Here is a 27,957-nt window from a genome sequence, read left to right on the forward strand (position 1 = left end):
CCTCACCTCAAGGGAGGAATATAGAGGCTGGAAAATCGAAAGTAACTTTTCCCCACTTTAACTCTGCCCCACCCAGCGAAGGAGAGTCTGCAAACTCCTCACTCCCAGCTACTCTAAATCAGGAACTGTCTGCAAAGTCCCCGTCCCTCCCCACTGGGAGCCAGGGACCGTCTGCAACCCCTTCCCTCCACACAGCCTGCAATTGTGCTAGGGCGCCTCTGCAAACTGCCCCCCCCTCTTGAATTGGGGCTGTCTCCTGCCTGCCCCTTTGCTGCCCTCCAGGGCCATTTCACTGGCAGGCCCGCTGTCGGCTCCAGCTGTGCTGCCTTCCCCAAGGAGAGTCTGACCTGCCAGACACACACCCCAGGGGACCCCTAAACCCAGCCCTGGGTGGGCACCAAACACAGCTGGAGCATCCCCCCAAACTCTGATTATACTAAAAATCAGAGTCAGTCTCCGGGCTGCCCTGGCCTCATTGCCCCCCGGCTGTCACTTGTCAGACAGATATTGAACCAAAACCCAGGGGGTACAAGAGGTTTTTATTTTATTTGCTATTCCTGATACTTTTCATTTCAGAATCATTGGGACACGCTCCCTGTCCCCGTCCCCGTCCCCTCAGTGAGACTCATCACCCCACTGGGACTCAGGAAGCAGCTCCCGCCTCTCGGAGCGATGGGCTCAGGCTCTCTGCAGACTCTGGCCTTGTTAGTCATACTCTGGGCAATTCCCGGCTCTCACGGCTCAGCTGGCTGGAACAGCAGGGGCCTGTGGAAAGCCCAGGAGCTGCGAGCGGACAGGCTGCAGGGACATGCTCTGCAGTCCCTAGTCCCGGGGCCAAGGGAGACATGTTTGGGGCTATGGAGTGGAGTCTGCGGTTACTGCCTGGGAGGAGGGAGTCTGGGCTGGCAAACCCAGATGGGGGAGCCGGAAAGGCTCAGGGGAAAGCAGCAAGCTACAGGACAGCACAGAGCTGGGCTGCTGAGCGGAGGGTCTGAGCTGGGACCCGGAGCAGAGGGCGGCCCAGTTCCCCTGCCATTCCCTGGGGCAGGGGCCCAGACCAGGGAGCGGATTGCCTGGGACATTTTGCCCCGAAAGCCTTTGATACCCCGGAAGAGAAGGACACTAGGACCTGGCTGGAGGGCCGAGTCACCCCGAGGCAGCTGCAGCTCCTGGGGAGAGGGGCTGCGGAGTGAGCGGGGACAGTGGGAAGTGAGACCCCAGAAGAGGGTGCAGCACCTGGAAGGAACAATGCCTATTGCGGCCAGGAGGAGGCGCCCTAGCGGCAGGTGGTGATGTGGCTGTACAGCGTGGCCCCCATAAGCAATGCAGGGTGCCAGTCTGTGGTGGACTCGATGCACAATCCTGTGTCCTGCGGGAGGCTGGACGGGATGGACACTCCTCCTGGCCCTAGAGCCTATGGAGCCATGAATCTGGGACATGGGACAGGCCCTGTCCTGGCCCCCAGAGGTGGTCGCACCCTCCTTCCCGCCCTGTCTCTCCCGGAGCCCCGGTGGGGTTGCCAGACTAGGGAGAGGAAATGCCCCAATGCTGGGCACAGAGCAGAGAGCTCCTCGGATCTGCCCTGGGGGAGCTGGGCCCATGAGCAGAGGAGGCCCAGTGCCCCACGTGAGCCCAAACGAGCTAATCAGCAGGTGTGGTCTACACCTGTGGATGGGCAGGGACTCCACGGAGGAGGGGGGTGGGTCCTGGAGGTCGCCCTGGGGCCAGCGCATCGGAGGGGAGCAGAGCTGGCTGGGTCTGGGAGGCTGCCAGAAGCAAAGTCACCAGGGGCCCCCGGGAGGTTGCCCTGAAACCCGCGGCCCAGGGGCGAGCTAAAGGCTGGTTCTGGAGGTTTGATTTGCTGGCGTTTGGCCAAAACACCTTGTTAGTGGGACTGGGGAGGGGAGGGTGCGTGCCAGGGGGCTGGGGAGAGGCTCTGCCTGGGACGGTGCCCCACTGTGGGGGAGAGCAGAGATGGCTGGCAGACAAAGCCAGGTCCCACATCCCCCATCAAAACTGGCAGATGGGATCTGTGCTAAGCCCTACCTCCTCTGGGATTTAGGCACCTCTCTGCTCAGGCACCGCAGCCAGAATGCCATGCTGGAGTTAGGCACCATGCCAGGAAAGCCAGGGGAGGAGGGGGTAGATCCGCATGACTCCTCGCCCACCTGGCTGTGGGAGACCCGGGTCGATCCCCTTCCACCTACCAGGGAGACGGGATTTGAACCTGGGCTCCCCCCTGCAAGAGAGTGCACTGACCGCACTGCGGGTGTCACCCCGGAGCTGCCGTGAGGAACAGGCAAGGGGAGCTGTTGAGTGACGAGCGAGTGACTCTGGCGTCTGGTGCCTGCAGATCTCCCCACGGGGCAAAGAGCAGGACCCCCAGCTCCCCTGTCTAGTGAGTTATTGATCTAGAGAACAGCAGCTCTGGCTGGAGCCTCCCCTGGGTTAGCTCTGGGTTCGGGTGCTGCAGCCTGGTGAGAGAAACATGCTCCCGGCCTCTCTCCCCATCCGGCAGGGTGGGGAACTGAACCAGGGCGACTGCTCAAAGCCCTGGGGTAAAAGCCGTAAGGAGCAGCTGGAGCTAAGAGCACAGCCACTGGATCTGGCCTTGCGACAGCTGCTTGGAGCCTCCCGCCAGAGGCGCAGGGCCGGGGGTCATGGGCAGGGCTGTAGGGACCCTGACACTGAACATGCAGGTGCAGCAGGAGCTCGCAGGACTCAACAGCAGCTGAGCAGGGTTGGGAAATGCCGTGGAAGCCCGAACGTCGGACATCAGAGCCGGAAGTGGGAGTTGGGCACCTCTGTCTGAATCGTAAGATCCTGTGCTGGCCCTGGGCAGAGTTAAGGGCATTTGGGGGCCATGCTCTGCGTTTCCTGGCTGAATGGGTTTGTATTTCTTTTCAGTGTCATGGAGACGGAGAGTCTCTGGGGTTTGCAACACATGCTGTGGGGATCCCGGCACCAGCCATGGGATATTTTTTACCCCACAGGGACGGGAACTGCCCCTCACCTTGAACTTCACCTTAATGGAGCTTTCTGCCTGGTCACCTACAACGAGCCTGGATTCCACCTGCTCCCACCCAGCTCCTGGGCTCGGGGGGGGGTTTGGCCCACCCCTAGGCCCCAGCTGGGTGCCAGCTCCCCTGGGTTTATAGCTGTTACACATCAGGATGACAACCCCCATCCCTCTAGACTGCCCGGGGGAGCTGGGCACCCAGCTGCCATCTGGGCCTGGAAAATCTCCCCCCGTCTTTTTGCTCTAGAATTGTTCCTTCCAATTTCAATGCCCTGGGCTGGCAGCATCAGGGCCTGGCCCCACGGCCGCTGGGGCTCAGCGCAGGAGACTTGGCTGCCGGAGCCCACGTTGCTGTCGGCGTCAGCAGCGGGAGGGGGCGGGGGGGGGCATGTGAGCAGTGGGGAGAGCGTTTGCTGCTTCCCTGTCCCATTACAACACCGCTGTGGCCTCGCTCCAGGCAGGGCCGGAGGTTCCCGAGCTGCAGGGGCGTTGGATGCCCAGTTCCCAGGTATCTGAATGGGAATCACGCGCCCAGCGGTGGCCGAGCAGGGGCTGATTTTCCAGGCCTGGCTGCTCCTTCTCCTGCAGGAGCAGAGACCAGTTGGGGGCGTCAGGGATCCACACAGACCCACAGCTAAAACAACCTGCTAAACCCTGCCCCTGGCCCATGCCCTGCATCTGTCACCTGCACCCCACGTGCTCCCCGCTCTCCAGGGCTCCTCCCGGCCCTAGCCAGCCGCCCCGGTGTCTGGGTCCAGCTGCTCTGCCCCATCAGAAAGCCGGCGCTGGGAGCGCTAATCCACCCGCTAGGGCAGGCCGTCCCTGACCCTCCTGGGAACCCAGTGCCCTGGGCAGCCGTGGGGAGTGCAGAGCCCCGGGACCCCAGGCAAAGCCAGGCAGACAGACAAACCCGGGGAACTGCTTTATTCCAGCGAGGGGCTGGCAGAGACAGGCTCCGCCCGCAGCACTAAGGGCCTGTCGGTCTGGTGTAAGTTACAGGGTCAGTGTAAACAGTTTTCGTTAAACTTATGCAAACCAATTGGCTGCTCTTAATTTAGGATCCCTGGGGGGGCTCTGCATGGCTGGAGGCCCAGGGTAGCTTGGGGCAGGGGTATGGGGGTGGGGGCTCAGCTGGGCTGGAGGCCCAGGGTAGCTGGGGGGAAGGGTGCGGAGGGCAGGAGGAGGGGTGGGGGCTCAGAGGCCGAAGACGGCAGGCCCAACGCTGCAGCCCAGCAGGGTGTTGGCGGCTTCCAGGCATTCGCTCAGCCGGGTCCCTGCAATGAGAAGAGGGTCAGGGGGAGACAGTCTGGGGGACAAAGAGCAGAGAGCTCACAGCCCGGGGGGAATGGGACGGGGAGCAGGGGGCTGGGAGCCTGTCTATCCTGGGAATGGAGGCTTCTGGGGGTCTGGCTGGGGAGCCAGAGGCTGTTAGGATGCCAGGGGGCAGGGGACCCTGGGACCAATGGGGTGCAGGATCTCAGGGCTGTGGTTGGCAGGACTGTGGGGTCCCATGGAGTAGCATTGGTGCTGTGGGCTTGGGGCCTGGAGGATCTCGTGTGGGGCGCTGGGCTGTGGGACATGGGGGTCTCGGGCTGGGCTGGGCTGTGGGGCAGGGGCTCTCTGGTTGAGGCCCTGGGCCCTGCTCCCAAACGCCCACTCCCCTCTCACCTGCTTGGCCCCGCACCCAGCCCACAGCCTTGGCCTCCAGCAGCTCCCACTCGTCGCACTGCCCCGCAGCCTGGCCGTGCAGCCAGACCACGGCCAGCACCGTGGCCCAGACGCCGGGGGGCACGTCCTGGTGGGGGGGGGAAGAGATACAGCCTGAGACAGCGCCCAGTCTGGGGACCCCCCTGTCCCTCCGAGCTCTGCCCCCATCCTCCCGCTCCCTAACGCTGCCCCATCCCCCCACTCTAGGGACCCATCCCCCCGGGTACCCCCCTGCACTTCCCCAGTGCTCCCCCCATCCCCTGCCCTGGGGACCCCCCAATCCAGCACGCCCGCCCCTTCCCCAGGCTCAGAGGATTCCCAGCCCCCCGGCTCTAGCACCGTGGACCCCCTACTCAGATGCCCAGTGGCATTCCCGGGGGTAGGGAGACAGCCTCAGAAAGGACCCAGCCTCGGCCTCCCCATGTCCCCCCCGCAGCCCTGGGCTCCCTCGATCCAATGCGCCGATCCCCTGTAAGGGGGTTTCTAACTCCCCTCTGTGGGCCTGTCTTCCCCACTGGGCTCCAGGTTCAGGGGTCATTGGATCCAGTCGCTCTTAGACCCCACCCTCAGTCTGGGTCACACACAGTCTCATCTAGGAGCAGAGAACAGGCCCAACTCATGGCACCTGCCCCTCCATCTCTCCCCTCTCCTCCGCCCCCCACACTCACCTGACTGGGCATCCTCCCCCTGGCATCGGTCTCGCTCACCCCCAGCGCAGCGGCCAGCTGGGGGTCCAGGTCCCATGATCCGTCGGCATTCTGCAGAGACACCAGCCTCAGCAGGGGAGACTCCTCTGGTGCCCACTCTAGGGAGAGACATGGGGAGATGGCTCTTGCACAGGGTTATGGATACAGAACAGCAATGTGGCCTGTCCAGGCTGAGGGACAGCCAACAAGCTTAACTGTGACCCTCTGTGCATCCTTAACTCTGCCCCTCCATGGACATCCTTAACTCTGCCCAATCCTTTATCTGCTCCTCGGCACCCTTAACTCTGCCCCTTCCTGCACCCATGGGATGACAATTAATTTGCAGTTGGAGTTAGGAACCAAACTTCCTTGGTCCCCATGAATGTCTCCGCCCCAGTCATTAATCTCACAACCCCAGGGTATTTCTCAAACACAATCTGACCCCGGGACCATCCCACACTATAGCCTGCAATACAGACCTATGTTCGGGGAGACACAGAAGCGTCTAAGGGTATAGGAGAGATGGGATGTTACAGAGTCTATACGATCTTATAGCCATACCTGGGCCAGGGTTATGGGACACAGTTAAGGTTACCTCGGCTACTGCAACTTTGTATTTCCAGACTCTTCCAATTCCGGTTTTAAGGGTAGCCTTAACTTTAAAATTCTGCCTTTCGTGGGCTTCTTCGTTTAGAAACCAGACCGTGCCAACCACGATCTGTGCCCCTGAACTCACCTGTACAAACATTCAAGCCTGGGCCCAGCGTCACAAGGTATTTTTGTCTGGGAATTTAGCTGCGTATCCATTTCAGAGAAAACTGCTCAGCGACATTTCTGTGCCTAAAAAGCAACTGATTACCCCCTTCGCTGCCCAGTTGCCCCCCCGCTCCCAGCTCATTGATACAAACTCACACCCCAAATTCCAGTTTCACAGAGTTTTTTGCCTGGAAGTTTCCTTATTTTTTTTTTTCATTTTGTTGCAAGATAATTTGCGTCACGACACTTAAAAAACCCAGCTGCGGACTCCCCCTCCCGCAGCGTCACACCGGTGTTTTGCCCAGGAAGTTCCTTCAGATCGGATGTCGCTGTTAAACACTTGCCCAGCTCCGGGACCATCAGGGCACGTCTGTCTCGGACCCAAGGAAGTGTCACCCTGGCGTTTGCCGCCCGCCTCGAGTCCTGACTCCCAGCCCCTGCCCCCCTCACCTTTCTGGGAGGCAGTCTCCGGCAGGGTGTCGTGTATGCAGGACTTCCTGCCCTCGCATCGGGGGCTCCCCCGGCTGAGCTTTGGGATGGGGAGGGAGTCAGGAGGCACGGTGCTGGGGGAGGAGACAGCCAGTACTGGCCCTGGGGAACTCTGGGGGAGAGTGCTCCGGAGGGGATGGGGGGGGGGCAGCGGCTCTCACCTGGCACATCTAAGCTTTCCTCAAAGTCGCAGACCATGGCACAGTCCATGGACACATCGGAGGGCCCTTGGGCCCAGGCCATGGGCCCAGGGGCAGAATAACACATCTTCTGCAGGGGGGTTGCAGCCCCAAAGCCTGGGGGGGGACGGACGGACAGAGTGGGACAGACAGACATGCAGACAGAGACAAGCTAAGAGAAAGAAGAGAAATCCCCCCACCCACGGCACCCAGAGCGAACGCAGCACTGGGACCCCTCCCCCATGCCCCCCAGCTGGGACCCCCTACACCGAGCCCCATCCTCCTCTCCCCCCAGCTCCCTCAGAGTCAGGATCCCCCCTAGCCCCTTCCCCACAGGCTGGGACCCCCTGAATCCAGCCCCTCCCCTGCAGCTTCCCCCCAGCTGGGACCCCTCATCCAGCCCCAGAGGACGCGGGGGTGGGTGCTGCACCCCATGAATGAGGGCAGGATGCTGGGGGGGGGGCGGCGAGAGGCCCCCGCTAGCCAATCCGGCTCATGACAGCAATGTGCCCGCCCCTCTGGTCCCTGCCTCTGTGTCTCTGTCTGGGTCCGACTGTCTGATTCTCGGTCTCTGCCCCAGTCTGTTTGGGTCTCTGGTTCTGGGTCCATCTGTCTGTCTGTCCGTCCCACAGGCCCCACTCTCCCGGCTGGATGGGTCAGGCCCCACGGGCTGTCCCCGTCCCACCCAGCCAGCGCCTGCCGCTCCCTCCTGCCCTGGGAACGGGGGCACTGGGGTCACCCTGGGGGGCAGCACAGCCCCACGGGAGCTGGGGCAGGGACAAGAGCAAAGGGACATTAGCCCATAACTGTGATGCCCCCCTCCCCAAGCTTCAGGGTCCCTCCTCTCACACTGGGATCCCCCTGTTCTGGGATCCTTCCCATAATTCCCTCCCCCTTCCCTCGCCCTGGTGCCAGGTTCCCCCAACAGTGCCAGGTTGGTTCCTCCTCCCACCCGAGCCCGCCCCCCCCACATGCTGATCCCTCCTCAGTGCTGGGATCCCCGACCCGTCCGGGGTTACCTGCCAGTGGGATGTCCCGTCTCACCAGCGGCCCCTGCACCGGCTGCCCCCGCTCCGTGTCCACCCCCACGTAGGCCGTGAGGGAGCAGATGACCCCTGAGGCCAGGCTGGTCGCCAGCGCCCGGTGCTGGTCCCCCTCCGAGCCGGTGTCCATGGCCCCCTCCAGCTCCAGCAGCAGCCATTTGGCTGCCAGCCGGTGAACGGGCAGCCTGTGCCGGGGACAGAGAGTCGCGGGGTGAGCCCTGGACACCTGGGTTCCTGCCACCGTGGGGAGGGGAGTAGGGGCTAGTGGGATAGTGTATTGTGGGGGGGAGCCAGGACTCCTGGGTTCGATCTCTGGCTATAGGAGGGAGTGGGGTCTAGTGGTCACAGCAGGGAGGCTGGGAGCCAGGACTTCTGCTTCCTTCTGTGACCTGGGACAGGTCCCATCCCTTCTCTATTCTGTTGGTGGTTGGGATGTGGGGGGCAGGACCTGGTGGCTTGGTGAGGATGTGGACCATGGGAGTGTTGCTGTCACCTGTCTCCATCTTGTGGCTGCAGGGGGAATTGCAGCATCTCCTTGTAGGTCTGGTCCTGGACGCGGTACTGCAGGGTGACGCCCCCCACGGCAGTGTCTGGGGGCTGCGGGCAGAGAAAAGGGGTCAGAGGTGGAGTGCGAGGGGGGAGAAGAGGCCTGGGGACCCTCCCAGACCCAGGTTACAGAACAAAGGGGGAAAATACGCTTGATTCACAGCAGTTGGGGGTTGCCTAGTCAGCCAACAGCCATCATTAGGATCAGGAGTTAGCGACCCCCTTTGAGATCAGTGGGGCTGGGGTAGCACAGAAACCTCCAGCCCAGTGGTCACTGGTAGGGGACACAGTTATCGATCCCCACGGAGGTCGTGTCTACGCTACATACTGCAGTATACCTATGTCACTCAGAGGTGTGAAAAATCCACACCCCTGAGCTCCAGCGCCCTGAGCGACGTAGTTACACTGACCGTAGCCCCCCGTGTAGACAGCGCCGTGTTGGTGGGAGAGCTTCTCCCGTTGGCTTAGAGCATCTTCACCAGACATGCTACAGTGTCGCAGCTCCGCCAGTGTAAATTTGTAGTGTAGACCTGCCCTGAGATCAATGCAGCCAGGCTAGTGCAGAGACCTGCAGCCCAATGGCTATTGTTAGAGTTAACAATCCCCACTGAGATTGATGGGCCTGGGATAGCACAGAGACGCGCCCCAGCCCAACTGCCATAATTAGGGATCAGAGTTAACAACCCTCACTGAAATCAATGGGGCTGGGGTGGCACAGAGACCCCCAGAAAAATGGCCATCATTCGGGTTCAGAGCCAACAATCCCCACTGAGATCAATGAGGTTGGGGTAGCAAAGAGACCTGAAGCCCAATGGCCATCATTAGGGACCAGAGTTAACAATCTCCACTGAGATCGATGGGGCTGGAGTAGTACAGAGACCACCAGCCCAATGGCCATCATTGAGAACGTAAGAGCATCCACACGGGGTCAGACCAAAGGTCCATCTAGCTCAGTATCCTTCTTCCAACCGTTTAAACCTGCTGCCTATTAATTTCATTTGGTGACCCCCTAGTTCGTGTGTTATGAGGAGTAACACTTCCTTATTTACTTTCTCCACACCAGTCATGATTTTATAGACCTCTGTCATATCCCCCCCTTAGTCATCTCTTTGCCAAGCTGAAAGGTCCCAGTCTTATTAATCTCTCCTCATACAGAAGCCGCTCCATACCCTTAATCATTTTTGTTGCCCTTTTCTGAAACTTTTCCAATTCCAATATATCTTGTTTGAGTTGGGGCGACTAGCTCTGCACGCAGTATTCAAGATGTGGGCGTATCAGGGATTTATACAGAGGCAATGTGATATTTTCTGTCTTATTATCTAGCCCTTTCCTAATGATACCCAACACTGTGTTTGCTTTTTTGCTGCCGCTGCACATTGAGTGGATGTTTTCAGAGAATTATCCACAATGTCTCCACGAAAAGGAGGACTTGTGGCACCTTAGAGACTAACCAATTTATTTGAGCATAAGCTTTCGTGAGCTACAGCTCACTTCATCGGATGCATCCGATGCATTAGAGCTTATGCTCTAATAAATGTGTTAGTCTCTAAGGTGCCACAAGTACTCCTTCCCTTTTTGCGAATACAGACTAACACGGCTGTTACTCTGAAAAATGTCTCCAAGATCTCTTTCTCGAGTGGTAACAGCTAATTTAGACCTCACCATTTTAGATGTAGAGTTGGGATGATGTTTTCCAACGTGCATTACTTTGCATTTATCAACATGGAATTTCATCAGCCATTTTTTTGCTCAGTCAGGTTTGTATCATTTTTGGTGGTGCCCAGAACGGGTCCAAGCAGAGCTGTCCAGTCCATAGGATGGACCGGGGCAACTTCCCCGTGGGTCCCCGTGCTTCAGGGGGACGTGGGGTCCAGGGTGGCCTGGGGGATTAGCAGGGGGCCTGGCTCTGGCAGCAGCAAGCGACCCGGCCCCGGCCCACTCTCCAGCGCTCTGTCCAGCCGGCTCCCGGCGTCGCTCGGGGGAGGCAGGGCAGGGGCGTGTGCTTTGGGAAAGGGGTGGAGTGGGGGTGGGGCTGGGTCACTTGCTGCTGCTGGAGCCAGGAACCCTGCTGACCCCACAGGCTGCCCTGGACCTCGCGTCCCCCTGAAGCGTGGGCCCCACAAAGCGCGGGGCCCGGGGTGGTTGCCCCGGTCCGTCCTATGGATTAAATATAAGCCCAAACATTGGTGGAGCCGCGTCCATGTTCCTGAATATGGGTGGACCACGGGCACCACAGGCCCATATAACTCGCTGCCTATGTTATGAGATCCTTCTGTAGCTCTTCGCAGTCTGCCTAGGACTTGACTGTCTTGAGTACTTTTGTATCATCTGCAAATTTTGTCACCTCACTGTTTACCCCTTTTCCCAGATCATTCATGAATATGTCAAATAGGACTGGTCCCAGTACACACCCCTATCTACCTCTCTCCATTCTGAAAGCTCACCATTTATTCCTACCCTTTGTTTCCTGTCTTTTAACAAGTTACTGATCCATGAGAGGACCTTCCCTCTTATCCCGTGACAGCTTACTTTGCTTCAGAGTCTTTGGTGAGGGACCTTGTCAAAGGCTTTCTGAAAGTCCAAGTGCACTATATTCACTGGATCCCCTTTGTCCACATGCTTGTTGACCCCCTCAAAGAATTGGAGTAGATTGGTGAGGCATGATTTCCTGTCACAAAAACCATGTGGACTCTTCCCCAACAAATTCTGTTCATCTATGTGTCTGACAATTTTGTTCTTTACTCTAATTTCAACCAGTTTGCCCGATGCTGAAGTCAGCCTTATTGGCCTGTAATTGCCGGGATCACCTCTGGAGCCCTTTTTAAAAATTGGTGTCACGTTAGCTCTTCTCCAGTCATGTTTAGTTTATCAGTCTGTTCCAAAACCTCCTCTAATGACACCTCAAGCTGGGACAGTTCCTCAGATTTGTCATCTAAAAAGAATGGCTCAGGTTTGGGAATTTCCCTCACATCCTCCACCGTGAAGACCGACGCAAAAAATTCATTTAGTTTTTCCGCAATGGCCTTATCGTCCTTGAGTGCTCCTTGAGCACTTCGGTCGTCCGGTTGCCCCACTGGCTGTTTAGCAGGCTTCCTGCTTTTGATGTTCTTAAAAATTTTTTTTGCTGTTACTTTTGGAGTCTTTGGCTAGCTGGTCTTCAAATTCTTTTCTGGCTTTCTTAATGATATTTTTACACTTCACTTGCAGGACTTTATGCTCCTTTCTGTTCTCCTCACTAGGATTTAACTTCCACTTTTTAAAGGATGCCTCTTTATCTCTCACTCCTTCTTTTAGAGTTACCACCCAGGAGGGGGTGGGAGGTTCCTGGCTCAGTCACTGATCCTGAGCCCTGGGGGCGTCCCGGGGGGAGGCTCGCTCTCTCACCTGGGGCTGTCCGCGGAGCCGGGCGTAGATGAGGCACCGCTGCCCAGGGAAGATCACCTCAGGGCCCCGGCCCAGCAGCTCCGCCTCCATCCCAGGGGGCAGATCCCAGCTCAGCGAGATCTGGGTCACGGCCGGCTGCAGGGCCTGCTTCAGAGACTGCAGCGCCTGGGGGAGAGACCAGCACACCCAGGGTGGGGCCAGGACACCAGGGTCCTATCCCCGGCCTGGAGGTGGGCGTGGGGACTGGTGGGTTTGAGCAGGGTGGCTGGGAGCCCGGACTCCTGGGTTCTCACCTTGGGCTGCATACGGTCCTGGCCCGTGATGAACTCGGCGCTGCCCCCTGCTGCCCGGGCGATGCCTTTGACCAGAGCCGTGGAGGCCCCTTCCCCAATGCCGAAGGAGAAGCACCTGCAGGGGGGCAGTGTCCGGGGGGGAGAGGTGTGTGTCAGAGACAGGAGGGGGAGGGGCAGAGCTGGGGGGGCCGATTCAGTGCTGAGGGGCAGTTGGGAGAGAGGCCAGTAGGGCTGGGGGCAGGGTGAGATGAACAGATGGGCAGATGCTGGTGTTGGGGTTTTTTTGGCTGGTAGGGCTGGGGGGCAGGATTGGGGAGACGATGGGTCAAAGGTTCTCTATGCTGGCAGGGCCGGAGGGAGAGAGTCTGAGGTTGCTGGGGGGTCTCCAGGTCAGCAGGCAGCTTTGAGGAGATAATGGAGGGCAGGGCTGGGGGGTGCTGGAGGTTCCCAGGCTCGGGGGAGAGAGTTTGGGGCTGCTGAGGGTGTCCATGCCGGCAGGGCTGGGGGGCAGGATTGGGGGGTGCGGGGTAAGGGTTAGGTTAGGGTTTGGGGCATCTGCCCTGGCTTCTGACAGTCTGACCTGAGGTTGGCACTCTTAGCTGGGAGCCACTCCGCACACCTGACAAGGTTGGGGGGAATCTAGGGGGCAGGGTGGGGAGGTGCTGGGAGGCAAGGCTGGGGAGCACGGTGGGAGGGATGCTGGAGGGCAGGTGCCCCCATTACCTGTGCGTCCCCCGGTGATGCTGCACCTCGGTGATAACCTCCTGGGTGTTCACTACCTCCCCGTCCGTGAACACGAACAGCTGGAGGGGGAGAGACGCTGTCAGAGCCGGGGACCCAAAATCCCCCTGGAGACACCCCCCCCCCCGGGAATAGTGGCAGCCCCCAGAGAGCCTGCCCCACTGACCCCCCTCCCAGAGACCCCCAGCCCCATGAGACCCCCCGCGGTACTCCTCCCTCCCTCCCTCCCAGAAGCCTCCCCGGGGGGGCTGACAGACGGGGACCCCTGACTAACTGTGACCCCCAACTGTCACCTCTTCCCTGGCCCCTGGAGACACTAACCCGCCCGACTGCTGTGGGGCACCTTTCTGGAAGCTCCCTCCTGCCCCCCCACCATGTGCCCTCTCTGCCCCCCCGCTGCAGGGCACCCCCCAGAGCTGTGCACAGCACCCAGTGCTGCCCCCCAGCTCTATACAGAGGTACCCCCTCCGGCTCCTGCCTGCCATGCCCTGCTCCCATCCCCAGGTGCACCAGCCCCCTGTTGGCCCCAGTCCTACTCTGAGCCCCCCAAGTCCTGATCAGCTGGCTCCTGGCTCCCAGCCCCTCTCCAAGCGCCCCCTATCAGCTCCCACCAGCCTCAGTCCCTCTCCGAGGCCCCGGGATACCCTGCGGCTCCCGCGATACCTGGCGTGGGTGCCCGTCCCGGCAGGGGCTGCGGTAAATGGCTCGTAGCGGTGCCAAGATCTCGGTGCCCCCCAGATCAGCCTGGAGCTGCTGGACGCGCTGCAGGGACTCGGCCATGGTCTGCTGGGTGTATCCCACACTCTGCCTGCGGGGCATGCCGAGGGGTCAGGGGCCAGGACAGGTGGAGCCAGGGACACCCTGACCCCAGCCAGCCCTGCCCCCAACCCACAGACACCCAAACCCCAGCCTGCCCTGCCCCCTAACCCAGCTAGCAACCCCCCAGCCCCCCTCCGACTCACGGGTAGAAGGACTCGAACTGAGACCCAAAGCCGTAGATGTTGAAATAACAACCCAGGGGCAAACTCTTCAACAGCAGGACCAGGGTCTCCTGGGAATGGACAGATGGACGGAGTCACTCCTTGGGTCCAGCCAGCCTGGGCTCCCCCTTGCCCCTGGTTCTGCCCCCCCCCCGCATGCCCAGCCAGCCTGAGCTGTTCTCCTCCACAGGCCCATCTAACGCGGCCTCCCACCTGGCCGTACCTTGGCGCTGTCGATGCGCTGGGGGGAGTAGTCTCGGCCGTCCATGGGGCACTCCATGCTGCCGGAGCGGTCCAGCAGGAAGATGAACTCCCCAGCTGGGCTCTGGCCCGGCACCGCCTCGGGCAGGCTGGGCAGCAGGGTCACCATCAAGGCCGGGTCGCCCATCAGGGAGCCTGCGGGGAGATGGGGCCAGCCCCAAATGGGGTGGGCATGGGCTGGAGTCCTGTGAGCCTGCGAGACTCCCAGTCCCTCCTGACTGCCCCAGAGCCCCACCCATGTCCCTCCCACACACTGCCCTCCCTCTAGATCCCCCACTGCCCCCAGCCCCTCCAGTAACCCCCAACTGTTATTCCTGAGGCAGGCTCCACCCCCACTCCTCTGTCCCTCCCCCCACTTCGCCCTCCCCACAGATCCCCCACCATCTCCAGTGCCTCCCCACTGCCCCAGAGCCCCACCCCATCCCTCCCCCCAGACCTCCTTCCCATAGATCCCACACTGCCCCCAATTCCCAGCCCCCCAGTGCTTGCCCTTCCATCACCCGTTCTCCCCTGTATCCCCAAACCTGCAGTGCACCCCAGTGTTTACCTGCCCTCAGGAACTCCGCCCTCCCACTCCCAGCTCCACTGAGACCCCCCTGCTCTGGCCCCCCAACACCTCATCTCCAGCTCCTTCAACACCCACCCATAATCATAAGAAGGACCAGACTGGGTCAAACCAAAGCTCCATCCAGCCCAGTATCCTGTCTGACAACTGTGGCCAAAGCCAGGCGCACCAGAGGGAATGAACAGAACAGGGAGTCACCAAGCGATCCATCCCTTATCGCCCATTCCCAGCTTCTGGCAAACAGAGGCTGTGGATACCATCCCTGCCCATCCTGGCTAATAGCCATTGATGGACCTATCCTCCATGAATTTATCTAGTTCTTTTTTGAACCCTGTTAAGGTCTTGGCCTTCACAACATCCTCTGGCAAGGAGTTCCACAGACTGACTGTGCCACTGTGTGAAGAAATACTTCCTTTCGTTTGTTTTCAAACTGCTGCCTATTAGTTTAATTTGGTGACCTTTGGTTCTTGTGTTATGAGGAGTAACTAACATGTCCTTATTTACTTTCTCCACACCCGTCATGATTTTATAGACCTTAATCACATCCCCCCTTAGTCATCTCTTTTCCAAGCTGAAAAGTCCCGGTTTTATTAATCTCTCCGCATACAGAAGCTGTTTCATACCCCATATCATTTTTGTTGCCCTTTTCTGAACATTTTCCAATTCCAATGTATCTTTTCTGAGTTTGAGCGACCACATCTGCACACAGTATTCAATACGGGGGTGTACCCTGGATTTATCTAGAGCAGCGTTTCTTAAACTGGGGTCCGCGAGGGAACTCCACGGCGGCCGCGGGCCCCGCTGATCAACTCTTCCCCCTCCCTCCCTCAACTCCTCCACCCGGAAGCGGCTGCCAGCTCCCTGTGGCCCCGAGGCGGCCAGTGAGGCTCCACTCACTGCCCCCACCCACGTGCCGGCTCCGCAGCTCCCATTGGCCAGGAAGGGGCAGGGCAGGGCGTCCCCAAAAAATTTTAAATCAAAATGGTCCTCGGATTGCTGAAGTTTGAGAACGGCTGATCTAGAGGCGATACGATATTTTCTGTCTTATTCTCTAGCCCTTTCCTAATGATTCCTACCCGTCTGTTCGCTTTTTTGACAGCCGCTGCACATCGAGTGGATGTTTTACTCCCGGGGGGAATTCTGCACTACTGCGCATGCACAGAATTTATGTCCAGCACAGATTTCTTTGCTTCCCCTCAAAAAAAAGGACTTTCTGACAGGGAAGCAAAGGGAAGCCACGAGAGTGGTCCTGTGACCCTCCCCAGCTGCCGGTTTCAGGTTCCCAGGGCAGCCAGCAGAGCGGATATCACTGTGGGGCAGGACTGGGGAAGACCCGGCTGATGGCTCCGACCCTGTGCTGGGTTCAGCTGCTAGTCCCGGCTGGGCTGGGGAGGGCGGGACTCCCTCTTCCCCTGCACGGCATCTGGGGCTGGGTCAGACCCACCCCCAGATTTCTCCCCTGACTGCAGGAAGCTCTGCAAAGTCCCACCCACCCCCGCCGGCCCCACTTCCTGCACCCATCGCTCCTCAGCTGCAGGGGGAGGGATCCCTGTACAGGGAACTGCTCCTCCACCCGCCCAACCCCCCTGCATCCAGACTCATACCCAGACCCTTCCGCCAAGCCTCACCCCCCTGCACTCGGATCCCCACCCCACTGAGCCCCACTCCCCCAGCATCTGGACCCCCCTCCTCCAGACCCCCCTGCAGAGCTCTATCTCCCCCCACCACCAGACCCCACCCTGCTGAGCCCCAACCACCTTCACCTGGATCCGCCTGCAGAGTCCCATTACCGCTGCACCCAGAACCCTCCAACAAGCTCCTGTGCATCCAGATCCCCCCGGCCACAGATCCCCCACTGAGCCGCCCGCACCCAGACTGCCCCACACAGAACCTTCTCAACCCACGCCTGGATCCCCCCGTGACAAAGTGGGACTGTTCTTAATGTTTCCTCTGAATAGTGTGGGGGTGCCTCAGTTTCCCCTATGCAGTTCTTAAGTATCTAGGTGGTGGAGTAAGGGTGTATGATCCTTGCAGAGCCCTAGAAGGCAGGTGTGTGCAGGGGTCTGGACACAGAGAATGGCCGACACCCTGTTTCCTGGCAACTGATGGCCTGGGCCCTTCCCCCCTGCAAGGTGAGAGCTAAAGGTTGGAGAACAAAGGAATCAGGTGACCTCCTGGCCCGGGAAAGGGACAAAGCCCAGAGCAGGGGGGGCTGGAGGGAGTTTCAGTTTGGGGCTGGCTGGAGACATGGAGTGAAGAGCAGACATGGTTGTCTGGCTCACTGACCCCCCAAAATGGACCCGGCTGAGGGGTCTGGTTCTCTGCACCTACAAGCTCTGTTTTAGACCATGTTCCTGTCGTCTAATAAATCTCTGTTTTACCTGCCGGCTGAGAGTCACATCTGACTGCGAAGTTGGGGGGCAGGATCCTCTGGCTTCCCCAGGACCCCGCCTGGGCGGACTCGCTGCGGGAAGCGCAGAGGGGCAGAGGGTGCTGGATGCTCCGAGGTCAGACCCAGGAAGGTGGGAGCTGTGTGAGCTGTGTGTCCTGCAGACGGGCTGCTCACAGAAAGGAGACTTCCCCAAAATCCTGACTGGCTTCATAGGGAGCAGTTCCAGATCATCGCCCGGGGACTCCGTGACACCCCCACACTTGGATCCTCCCTTTCTGAGCCTGCTTTCCTACACCTGGGGCGCCTGGCACGGACGGGCAGGGCCCTGGGATGTTTCTGGGCCAGGCCCTGTCCTTGCGCTGTGTCAGGGTTGGGTGCAGCCTCACTGCTGAGTCCATGTCCCGGAGGGAGCTGCACAGTGAATGTTTATGCAAAGTTTATGCTCCGTTCTATTTCCCTCAATAGGATTTAACTTCCACTTTTTAAACGATGCCTCTAACTTGGGGGGGACAAACTTTTTGACCCGAGGGCCACATCGGGGTGGGGAAATTGCATGCAGGGCCATGAATGTAGGGCTGGGACAGGGGGTTGGGGTGTGGGAGGGAGTGCAGGGAGTGGGAGGGGGTGCAGTGTGCAGGAAGGGGCTCAGGGCAAGGGAATGGGGTAGAGGAGGGGTGCAGGGTGTACAAGGGGGCTCAGGGCAGGGGGTTGAGGTGCAGGAAGGGTGCAAGGTGGAGCAGGCGGCTCAGGGCAGGGGGGTTGGGGTACGGCGGGGACTCAGGGCAGGGAGTTGGGGTGCAGGAGGGGTGCGTCAGGGTGTTGAGGTGCAGGAGGGGTGTGGGGTGAAGCAGGGGGCTCAGGGCAGGGAGTTGGGGGGCGGGGTGCAGGACGGGTTCGGGGTGTGCGCTCTGGCCCAGCGCTGCTTACCTAGAGAGGCTCCGGGGTGGCAGCGGTGTGCACCGGGGCCAGGGCAGGCTCCCTGCCTGCCTGCCCTGGCCCCGCACCACTCCGAGAAGCGTCCGGCACCACGATCCTGCGGCCCCTAGGGGAGGGGGGGCAGAGAGCTCCACGCACTGCTCTTGCCTGTGGGTACCTCCCCCGAAGCTCCCATTGGCCGTGGTTCCTCGTTCCCGGCCAATGGGAGCTTCCGGGAAGGTATCCGCAGGTAAGAGCAGCTCGTGGAGCCCTCTGCCCTCCCCCCCCAGGGGCCACAGAGACTTGGTGCTGGATGCTTCCCGGAGCGGTGACGGGCCAGCAGTGCCACGGGGGTGGCAACCCCGCAGGCCGGATCCAAAGCCCTGAGGGTCAGATCCGGCCCGCGGGCCGTGGTTTGCCCACCCCACCCTACTTCTTTTACTTTGTTGTTTAGCCACGGTGGCACTTCTTTGGTTCTCTCTGTTTTTTAATCTGGGGTATACATATAAGTTGAGCCTCTATTATGGTGTCTTTAAAAAGTTTCCAGGCAGCTTGCAGGGGTATCACTTTCTGCACTGTACCTTTTAATTTCTGTTTAACTAACCTCCTCATTTTTGTGTAGTCCCCCTTTCTGAAATTAAATGCTACCGTGGTGGGCTGCTGTGGTGTTTTCCCCACATGTTAAATGTTAAATTGAATTATATTATGGTCACTGTTACCGAGTGGCCCAGCTATATTCACCTCTTGGACCAGATCCGGTGCTCCACTAAGGACTAATCAAGAATTGCCTCTCCTCTTGTGGGTTCCAGGACTAGTCATTTAAGATGTCAAGAAACTATCTCTGCATCCCGTCCTGAGGTGACATGTACCCCGTCAATATGGGGATGGTTGAAATCCCACATTATTATTGAGTTTTTTATTTTAATAGCCCCTCCAGTCTCCCTGAGCATTATCACAGTCACTATCGCCATCCTGGTCAGGTGGTCGGTAATATATCCAGACTGCTATATTCTTATTATTCGAGCATGGAATTACTGTCCATAGTGATTCTCTGGTACGGTTTGGTTCATTTAAGATTTTTACTTCATTTGATTCTCTGCTCTCTTTCACATAGAGTGCCACTCCCCTGCCAGCACGACCTGCTCTGTCCTTCTGATATATTTTGTACCCTGGTATTACTGTGTCCCATTGATTATCCTCATTCCACCAAGTCTCTGTGATGCCTATTATATCAATACCCTCATTTAATACAAGGCACCCAAGTTCACCCATCTTATTATTTAGACTTCTAGCATTGGTATATAAACACTTTAAGAACTTGTCACTTTTTAGCTGTCTGCCATTACGTGATGTAATCGAATGGGACTTTCCTTTATTTGACTGTTTCTCATCCGATCCTACCCATATTTTATCATCTTCCATCCTCTCCTCCGTACGAGGACATAGAGAGCCTCCATCAATAGATCCTCCCTCTGTCTGAAGCACATGCTCCTCTGCACCTGTCGGCTTCCCCCCAGCCCTTACTTTAAAAACTGCTCTAGACCTTTTTAACCCTGCCCCCAGATTCCCCCTGCACCTCTCTGAGCACGCAGCCCCACCAGCCCCAGGACCCCCCCATTCCACTACCATCCCCCTCACTGCCCCGGGACCCACGATCCCAAATCACCACCCAGAGCACTCCTCCCCCACATCCCCACCCCATGGATCCCCCCATTCGCACCCCACCGGCCAGGGGCATCAGGGTGCAGGACCCCCCCACCTGGCTCTGCTCCGGGCAACCCGATCTCCAGCACTGCGCTGGGTTTGTGCGGCTCCGCGTAATACACCAGCAGCTCCACGTCTCGGTCCCATGGTGGGGCCTCGGCCAGTGACACCTGGTGGGGCGACAGACACAGTCATCTCGCCATGGCTCCTGGGGGGCAGGGTCCCGCTGGGTCTTGTGTCAGGCTCAGTGCCCCCCATGCAGCCAGAGGGGAGGGAGCAACTCTGGGTTAGGTGGGAGGGAGAGAGGGAAAAATATCGCAAAGGCAACACGGGGACTTGGCTCTTCTTGCGGAAAACACTGCAAAAATTCTGACTTTGTTGGGCTAAATCTTTCCAATTTGGGGGTGATATTTTTCCGCTCTCCCCCTATTTGCTTTCATTGAAAATCCAGGAGAATGAAACTCCCAGAAAGCAAAGGGAACCAGGGCCCCTCGAATGTCCAGGATTTCACCCGCATGGACTGGTCTCAGCCCCTTGAGATTTTCCCCAGAGAACACGGGCAATTCCCCAGATCCACTGGTGTCGCTTGACCCTCTCCCCCGCAACCCCATGCCTTCTGGGACCCACCCCCTACCCCATCCCAGAGCTCCCACCTCTGTAGATGCCCACTCAGGACCCACACCCAGACAGTCCCCTGGCACCACCCCTCAGCCCAGAGCTCCCATCACCTCCCTGCTCAGAGCTGCCCCCCAATACTGACCTCCCAGTGGGGATGGCCGAGACTCAGGTGTCCGGGTGAACCCTTACCTGGGCGGTGGTTCGGTTCCCGGATGTGTAGCTCAGGGGGGAGAGGGAGCAGTTGGAGAGCACACGGTCGATGCCGTGGGGCGACTGCAGCGTGGCACTCAGGCTCAGGGTGTAGGGCAGCTTCCCCTGGGGGACTCGTGGGACGCCCTGGGTGACATCCTCCCCATCCCACCCTGCAGAGAGAGACATGGGGTGAGCATGGGGCCCAGGCAGAGAAAGATGCATCCTGGAAGTGAATGCCTGGCTGTGAAGATGGTGTCGCCAGGAGGGCTTTGGCTTCCTTAACCACGAGATGCTGTTCCAGGGTGCTAAACAGAGATGGGGTCTACCTAGCGAGGAAGGGGAAGAGCATATCTGGATATAGACTGGCTAACCTAGTGAAGAGGGTTTTAAACTAGGTTTGAAGGGGGAAGGTGACCAAATCCCACAGGTAAGTCAAGAAGATGGAGACCTGGGAGAAGGTTTAGAATTTGGGGGGAGCATGGACTGTTATAGGAGGGATAAAGGAGAGACAAGACAGAACGGGGGGTGGTGGTGGGGAATCAAACAGTATCTTAGATGTCTGTATACTAATGCAAGAAGTATGGGGAATAAGCAGGAAGTTGCAGTGGGGGAGGTTTAGGTTGGATATTAGGAAAAACTTTTTCACTAGGAGGGTGGTGAAGCGCTGGAATGGGTTACCTAGGGAGGTGGTGGAATCTCCTTCCTTGGAGGTTTTTAAGGTCAAGCTTGACAAAGCCCTGGCTAGGGTGATTTAGTTGGGGTTGGTCCTGCTTTGAGCAGGGGGTTGGACTAGATGACCTCCTGAGGTCCCTTCCAGCCCTGATAGTCTATGATTCTATGAACTCGAAATGCTAGTAAATAAACACAACTATGACACAGTTGGCATCACGGAGACTTGGTGGGAGAATACGCACGACTGGAACATTGGTCTAGAAGGGTACAGCCGGCTCAGGAAGGACAAGCAGAGAAAAAGGGAGGAGGTGTTGCCTTGTATATTAAAAATGGATCCACTTGGACTGAGGTTGAGCTGGAAATAGGAGACAGACCTGTTGAAAGTCTCGGGGTAAGGATAAAAGGGGTAAAGAACAAGGGTGATGTCAGGGCAGGGGTCTACTACAGACCACCCAGCCAGGAAGAAGAGATGGCTGAGGCTTTTTTTAATCAACTAACAAAATCATCCAAAGCCCCGGACCTGGCGGTGATGGGGGACTTTAGCTCCTCAGACATCTGGTGGGAAAATAACACAGCAGGGCACAGATTATCCAACAAGTTCTTGGAATGTCTTGGAGACAATATTTTAATTCAGAAGGTGGAGAAAGCTACCAAGGGGGGAGCAAATAGGGAGGAACTGGTTGAGAATCTGAAAGTGGAAGGCAGCTGGGGTGAAAGTGATCATGAAATGACAGAGTTCATGGTTCTAAGGAATGGTAGGAGGGAGAACAGCAAAATAAAGACAGTGGATTTCAAGAAGGCAGACTTCAGCAAACTCAGGGAGTTGGCAGGTAAGAGCCCATGTGAAGCAAGTCTAAGGGGAAAAACAACTGGAGACAGTTGGCAGTTTTTCAGAGATGTTATTAAGGGCAGAAGAGGAAACTATCCCACTGCGTAGGAAAGATAGGAAGTACGGCAAGAGACCACCCTGCCTTAACCAGGAGATCTTCAATGATCTAAAAATCAAGAGTCCTATAAAAAGTGGAAATTAAGTATAATTACAAAGGATGAATATAAACAAATAACACAAGTATGTAGGGACAAAATTAGAAAGGCCAAGACGCAAAACGAGATCAAACTAGCTAGAGAGATAAAGGGTAACAAGAAAACATTCTACAAATACTACAAAGAAGCAAGAGAAAGAGCAAGGACAGGGTAGGCTCATACTCAACGAGGCGGGGATAATAACAGAAAATGTGGAAATGGCAGAGGTGCTTAATGACTTCTTTGTTTGGTTTTCACCAAGAAGATTGGTGGTGATTGGACATCTAACGTAGTGAATGCCAGAGAAATGACTGCCTAGGAAGGAGTCCTGCGGAAAGGGATCTGGGAGTCATAGTGGACAACAAGCTAAGTATAGTCAACAGTGTAACACTGTGACAAAAAAAGCAAACCTCAATCAGGGCTGTATTAGCAGGAGTGTTGTAAGCAAGACACGAGAAGTAATTCTTCCGCTCTACTCTGCATTGATTAGGCCTCAACTGGAGTATTGTGTCCAGTTCTGGGTGCCACATTTCAGGAAGGATGTGGACAAACTGGAGAAAGTCCAGAGAAGAGCAACAAAAATGATAAAAGGTCTAGCAAACATGGCCTACGAGGGAAGATTGAAAAAACTGCGTTTGTTTAGTCTGGAGAAGAGAAGACTGAGGGGGACATGATCACAGTTTTCAAGTATGTAAAAGGTTGTTACAAGGAGGAAGAAAAAAAACTGTAAGAAGCAATGGGCTTAAATTGCAGCAAGGGAGGTTTAGGACATTAGGAAAAACTTCCTAACTGTCAGGGTGGTTAAGCACCGGAATAAATTGCCTAGGGAGGTTGTAGAATCTCCATCACTGGAGATTTCTAAGAGCAGGTTAGACAAACACCTGTCAGGGATGGTCTAGATAATTAATCCTGCCATGAGTGCAGGGAACTGGACTAGATGACCTCTCGAGGTCCCTTCCAGTTCTCTGATTCTATGGGGGGTGTGGGCTATTGGGGGGGATAGGGGGATGCTGGGATATCAGGGGAAGGCCCGGGGGGGGGTCACATACCCTGGGGTGGGGATTGCAGGGCTGGGGGGGGCACTTACCATGGGGCACACAGTAGTGGTCTATGAGGGTCCATGTGGGTCTTTCCCTGTGGGGTACATAGCAGGGGCTAGGAGGTCTCAGGGGGTTACAGGCTGTGGGGTCACTCACTGTAGGGTGCGCAGTGGGGGTGTTGGGGACTACAGGTCTCACCAGGCAGGCTAAAGTGGCAGGGGCATCTGTGAGTCTCACCATCGGGCGTGTAGCGGGGACACAGCACGGCTGGCAGCACGTAGCGGGCGGCCCCATCGGGCTCCAGCGACAGCTCGCAGACGTAGCGCAGGGTCAGCGCCGCCTCCTCCCCGGGGGGCAGGTTCCCCAGGGAGCAGCTGAAAATGTCGCCCGCGGCCCCCTCCTGCTGCAGAAGAAACGAGCTCTGGCCCCCGGCCAGCGCGTCCCCGTACAGCTCCTGCGCCTGCCGGAGAGACAGGGTCATCCCGAGATCCCCCTGGCCCCTGAGATTCCCTGCCCTACCCCCGGGCTAGCATGTCCTCATACAGGTTACTTCTGGGGGAATTCTGCACCACTGCGTATGCCCAGAATTCACGTCTGGTGCAGAATTTCTCCCCCTGCAGATAATACATTCTGCCCAAGAAATACTGCAGTTCCACCTTTCTTCCTCCATAGGCTGCTGTGACACCAAAACAGCCAGGAGCTGGCTGTGTTCATCACAGCACCCTGCCCGTGGAGCCAGGTTAGGACAGAGTGGGGCACATGGGGCTGCAGGGTGGGTCACGGAGAGGGGTTCAGAAGGGCTGGTGGAGGGCGAGAGACTGGGCAGTGGGCTCAGGAGCTTGTGGGGTGACATCATTGAGCCAGGGACTGAATGGGAGGGGGGCTGCAGGGCCACATGGGAACAGGGAAGGGGGATGCAGGGACACACAGGGATGGGGGAGGAGGCTGCAGAGACCGATGCGGGGTGTGGAGACGGGGCAGATGTGGCTGACTGAATGGGAGAGGCTTGGTGTGAGCCAGGGTCTGCCTGGGGGAGGCTCCCCAACTCCCTAAAAATCTGCCACTCCCCACAAAAAACCTGTTCTATACTTCTCCCATCCACACCCAACAACCATCCCGATTCACTCCAGGCTCCTTGCCTCTTCCTCAGCTCCTCTGTTACCCGACTCCCACAAGCCTTTGTGCTGCTTCTGAGATGTGCAGGAAATACAGTTCTATATTGCGGGCAGGGATAGCTCAGTGGTTTGAGCATTGGCCTGCTAAACCCATGGTTGTGAGTTCAAGCCTTGAGGGGGCCATTTAGGGATCTGGGGCAAAAACTGGGGATTGGCCCTGCTTTGAGCAGGGGGTTGGACTAGATGACCTCCTGAGATCCCTTCCAACCCTGATATTGTGGAAAAAAATTACCAGAAATTTTTTGCGGTCTGTATTGTTACAGACGTACTTGCTGGCTGTATTTTGAAATAAATTACCAAAATAATGGAAACTGGCATGATTACACTGTGTTATTTTGACCAAAAAATATGCAGAATTTTAAAATACTGTGCACAGCATTTTAAATTTTTTGGTGCCTAATTCCCCCAGGAGTAACAGCTCCTGCACCTCCTGAAGAGACAGGGTAAGCCTAAGATCTCCTTCTCCCATGAGATCCCTCTGCCAGCATGTCCCCGTACAGCTTCGGCGCCTGCTGGGAGAGATGGGGTCACGCCGAGAGCCCCTGCCTCCCGACATCCCTCTGCCCTGCCCCCTGGCCAGTGTGTACCCATACAGCTCATGCTCCTGTCGGGAGAGACAGGGTCACCCTGAGATCCCCCCAGCCCTGCCCCCCCCGTACCGTCTCTCCCCCCGGGATCTCTGCTCCCCGATACCTGTTTCTTCTCGCGGAGCTGGGCCTCAATGCAGGCGCCCCCCAGGCGGGCTTGGAAGGCGTAGACGGCCGCCTCGGCATCCACGGGGAACACGAACACGGCCTCCACGGGCCCTGGCTCATCGTTCCTGTAGAGCAGCTCACAGCCCACGTCAGCCACGAAGCCTCGGATCAGCACCGTCACCGAGCCGCTGCGCAGGGGCACTGGGGGGAGGGGTACGTCAGCCAGGGGATCCCCACATGGGCGCCAGGGGAGGGGGACGTTAGCCAGGGGCCCCTCTGACCATCTCTATGAGCTCCAGGGGAGTGGGACTTCAGCCATGGGCCCCTCTGACCCCCATGGGCGTCGGGGAATGGGGCTGTCAGCCATGGGCCTCTCGGACCCCCCGATGGGTGTCAGAGGAGGGGGACGTCAGCCATGGGAACCTCTGACACTCCCATTGGCGCCAGGGGAGGGGGACGTCAGCCATGGGACGCCCCGCCCTGACTCACCCGGCTTGTTGGAACTGTTCAGGAGGCCGCAGCTTGTCATCTTGATACGGGGTCGGGGATCTGTGCTGGGAAAGGGTGTGCGGTGAGATACAGGGTTTCCATGGAAACTGACGAGCACAGGGTGTCCCCCCCCAGCAATGACTCCAAGACCCCAGCCCCGCTCCCCTGCTCAGCCAGGTCCTGTGGCAGGGAGTCCCGAAGGCTCTCAGGCCGAACTCAGACATCAGAGTGACAGCTCCTCTTGGGCCCCCGGTCCCATACATGGCGCCAGCCCCCAGCAAGTAGGGGCAGGCAGGGACCGGGGCACAGCTGGGAGCTGGATGGAGAAATGTGTGAGTGGGGGGGGGGATGGGGATGGATGGACAGACTGAGGGGAGGGGGGTGGGGATCGATGTTTGGATGGAGGGAATGGCTGGGAGAGGGGTGGAGAAATGTAGGGGAGCCTCACAGGGCCCTGTGCGTCTGCTGCGGGGGATGGGATGTCTTGCTTGCCAAGAGTGAGATGGATACACCCCGTCTTCAGGGCTCTCAGGGGGGCCAGACAAACAAAATCAGAGAGTGCAAGGGGGGTGAGGACGGACAGATGGACGGAAGGGCGGTTGGACAGCGCGGCGGGGGCTGAGGATGGACAGACGCATGGAATAGGGGGTTGGACAGTGTGGCAGGGGGCAAGGATGGACAGACAGACGGAAGGGGGGTTGGACAGTGCAGGGGGGTGAGGCTGGACAGACAGATGGAATAGGGGTTTGGACAGTGTGGCGGGGGGTGAGGATGGACAGACGGACGGAAGGGGGGCTGGATAGTGCGGTGGGGGGTGAGGATGGACAGAAGGACGGAAGGGGGGTTGGACAATGCGGTGGGGGGTCTGGGGTGAAGATGGACAGACGGATGGAAGGGCGTTGGACAGTGCGGCGGGGGGTGAGGACGGACAGACGGAGGGGGGTGGACAGTGCGGTGGGGGGTGAGGACGGACAGGTGGACGGAGGGGGGTGGACAGTGCGGCGGGGGGTGTGGGGTGAGGACGGACAGGCGGACGGAGTGGGGTGGACAGTGCGGCGGGGGGGTCAGGACGGACAGGCGGACGGAGGGGGGTGGACGGTGCGGCGGGGGGGTCAGGACGGACAGGCGGACGGAGGGGGGTGGACGGTGCGGCGGGGGGTGTGGGGTGAGGATGGACAGGCGGACGGAGTGGGGTGGACAGTGCGGCGGGGGGGTCAGGACGGACAGGCGGACGGAGGGGGGTGGACAGTGCGGCGGGGGGGTCAGGACGGACAGGCGGATGGAGGGGGGTGGACAGTGCGGCGGGGGGTGTGGGGTGAGGACGGACAGGCGGACGGAGTGGGGTGGACAGTGCGGCGGGGGGTGTGGGGTGAGGACGGACAAGCGGACGGAGTGGGGTGGACAGTGCGGCGGGGGGGTCAGGACGGACAGGCGGACGGAGGGGGGTGGACAGTGCGGCGGGGGGGTCAGGACGGACAGGCGGATGGAGGGGGGTGGACAGTGCGGCGGGGGGTGTGGGGTGAGGACGGACAGGCGGACGGAGTGGGGTGGACAGTGCGGCGGGGGGTGTGGGGTGAGGACGGACAAGCGGACGGAGTGGGGTGGACAGTGCGGCGGGGGGGTCAGGACGGACAGGCGGACGGAGGGGGGTGGACAGTGCGGCGGGGGGGTGAGGACGGACAGGCGGACGGAGGGGGGCGGACGGTGCGGCGGGGGGTGAGGGGTGAGGACAGACAGACGGACGGGCGGACGGAGTGGGGTGGACAGTGCGGCGGGGGCTGTGGGGTGAGGACGGACGGGCGGACGGAGGGGGGTGGACGGTGCGGCGGGGGGGTGAGGACGGACGGACAGACGGAGGGGGGCGGACACTGCGGCGGGCGGTGTGGGGGGGCCGGGGGGCGGCTTTGACCCCGCAAGGTGCAGCGTTTCCTGCTCTGGCTCCGGTCCGAACTCCCCCTCCCCCGTCGCGGGCCCCGCTGCCCCCTGCCGGGCAGAGCCGGACCTGCCAGCCCCGGGTCATAGACCCCGCTCCGCTGAGGGGAGTCCCCGCGGCTGCTGGGGCCGGCCAGTGGGGAGGGGCCGGGCAGGGCCGTGACTCCAGCCCCCCGGCCGTGTTACAGGGGGCGGCGCACACACCCTTGTGTGCCCAGCTCGCGGGTGGGAGCAGGACCCCTGGGTCCTGGCCCCGGCCCCGCGGCGAGGGGGCTCTGGGGGTCCTGGGGCCCCGTTACCTTCACTCGCCCGCCCCGTGTCGCAGCGGCCGGGAAAGCGAAACCAACAATCACTGTCCCCGGGTCGCCCCGCCCAGCCCAGCCAGGGAGCGTCTGCAAACTCCCCGCCCCAGCTACTCCACCCCAGGGGCCGTCGGATGGTCCCGCTCTCGTGGGGAACTT

The 27,957-nt window shown here is 59.1% G+C and overlaps 2 protein-coding genes across 5 annotated transcripts in view; both read right to left on the reverse strand.

The window, feature by feature from the left end:
- Nucleotides 1-3,926: 3,926 nt before the first annotated feature.
- LOC122462647 (von Willebrand factor A domain-containing protein 5A-like) overlaps nt 3,927-27,957 on the reverse strand; it is a 59,982-nt gene continuing 35,951 nt past the window's right edge. Inside the window, 6 exon segments of the mRNA XM_043526755.1 lie at nt 3,927-4,293; nt 4,688-4,814; nt 5,395-5,531; nt 6,819-6,953; nt 7,856-8,064; nt 8,373-8,476. Of these exon segments, the coding sequence (XP_043382690.1) occupies nt 4,214-4,293; nt 4,688-4,814; nt 5,395-5,531; nt 6,819-6,953; nt 7,856-8,064; nt 8,373-8,476 (792 nt within the window). The 3' untranslated portion in view covers nt 3,927-4,213.
- On the reverse strand, nt 8,487-27,866 carry LOC102939981 (von Willebrand factor A domain-containing protein 5A). 4 transcript variants are annotated; one of them, XM_037915459.2, is made up of 13 exons: nt 27,796-27,866; nt 25,565-25,624; nt 25,074-25,276; nt 23,443-23,665; nt 20,468-20,640; nt 19,716-19,830; nt 14,047-14,219; nt 13,806-13,894; nt 13,507-13,651; nt 12,826-12,905; nt 12,103-12,217; nt 11,810-12,022; nt 8,487-8,993 (listed from the first exon to the last, which is right to left on the reverse strand). In XM_037915459.2, the coding sequence occupies exons 2-13, from the start codon at nt 25,602-25,604 to the stop codon at nt 8,967-8,969; spliced, it is 1,596 nt and encodes a 531-aa protein (XP_037771387.1). In that variant the 5' UTR covers nt 25,605-25,624; nt 27,796-27,866; the 3' UTR covers nt 8,487-8,966. The 4 variants fall into 4 exon arrangements, 2 of the variants coding, with proteins under 2 accessions (XP_037771387.1, XP_037771388.1); XR_006285339.1 differs by lacking the exons at nt 8,487-8,993; nt 11,810-12,022; nt 13,806-13,894 and having other exon boundaries at nt 19,716-19,942; XM_037915460.2 differs by lacking the exons at nt 8,487-8,993; nt 11,810-12,022; nt 12,103-12,217 and having other exon boundaries at nt 12,822-12,905.

The sequence above is a fragment of the Chelonia mydas genome, chromosome 13, assembly GCF_015237465.2.
Source record: "Chelonia mydas isolate rCheMyd1 chromosome 13, rCheMyd1.pri.v2, whole genome shotgun sequence".
In the NCBI taxonomy this organism is placed as follows: domain Eukaryota; kingdom Metazoa; phylum Chordata; order Testudines; family Cheloniidae; genus Chelonia; species Chelonia mydas.

Bases quoted from the DNA above. Each gene is read 5' to 3' on its own strand.
- LOC102939981 (XM_037915459.2), bottom strand. From the start codon at position 25,604: ATGACAAGCTGCGGCCTCCTGAACAGTTCCAACAAGCCGG. The intron at 19,831-20,467 runs GTAAGGGTTCAC...TCGCCCCACCAG, and splicing joins GGAACCGAACCACCGCCCAG to GTGTCACTGGCCGAGGCCCC. The intron at 12,218-12,825 runs GTAATGGGGGCA...GCCCCCCTGCAG, and splicing joins CATCACCGGGGGACGCACAG to GTGCTTCTCCTTCGGCATTG.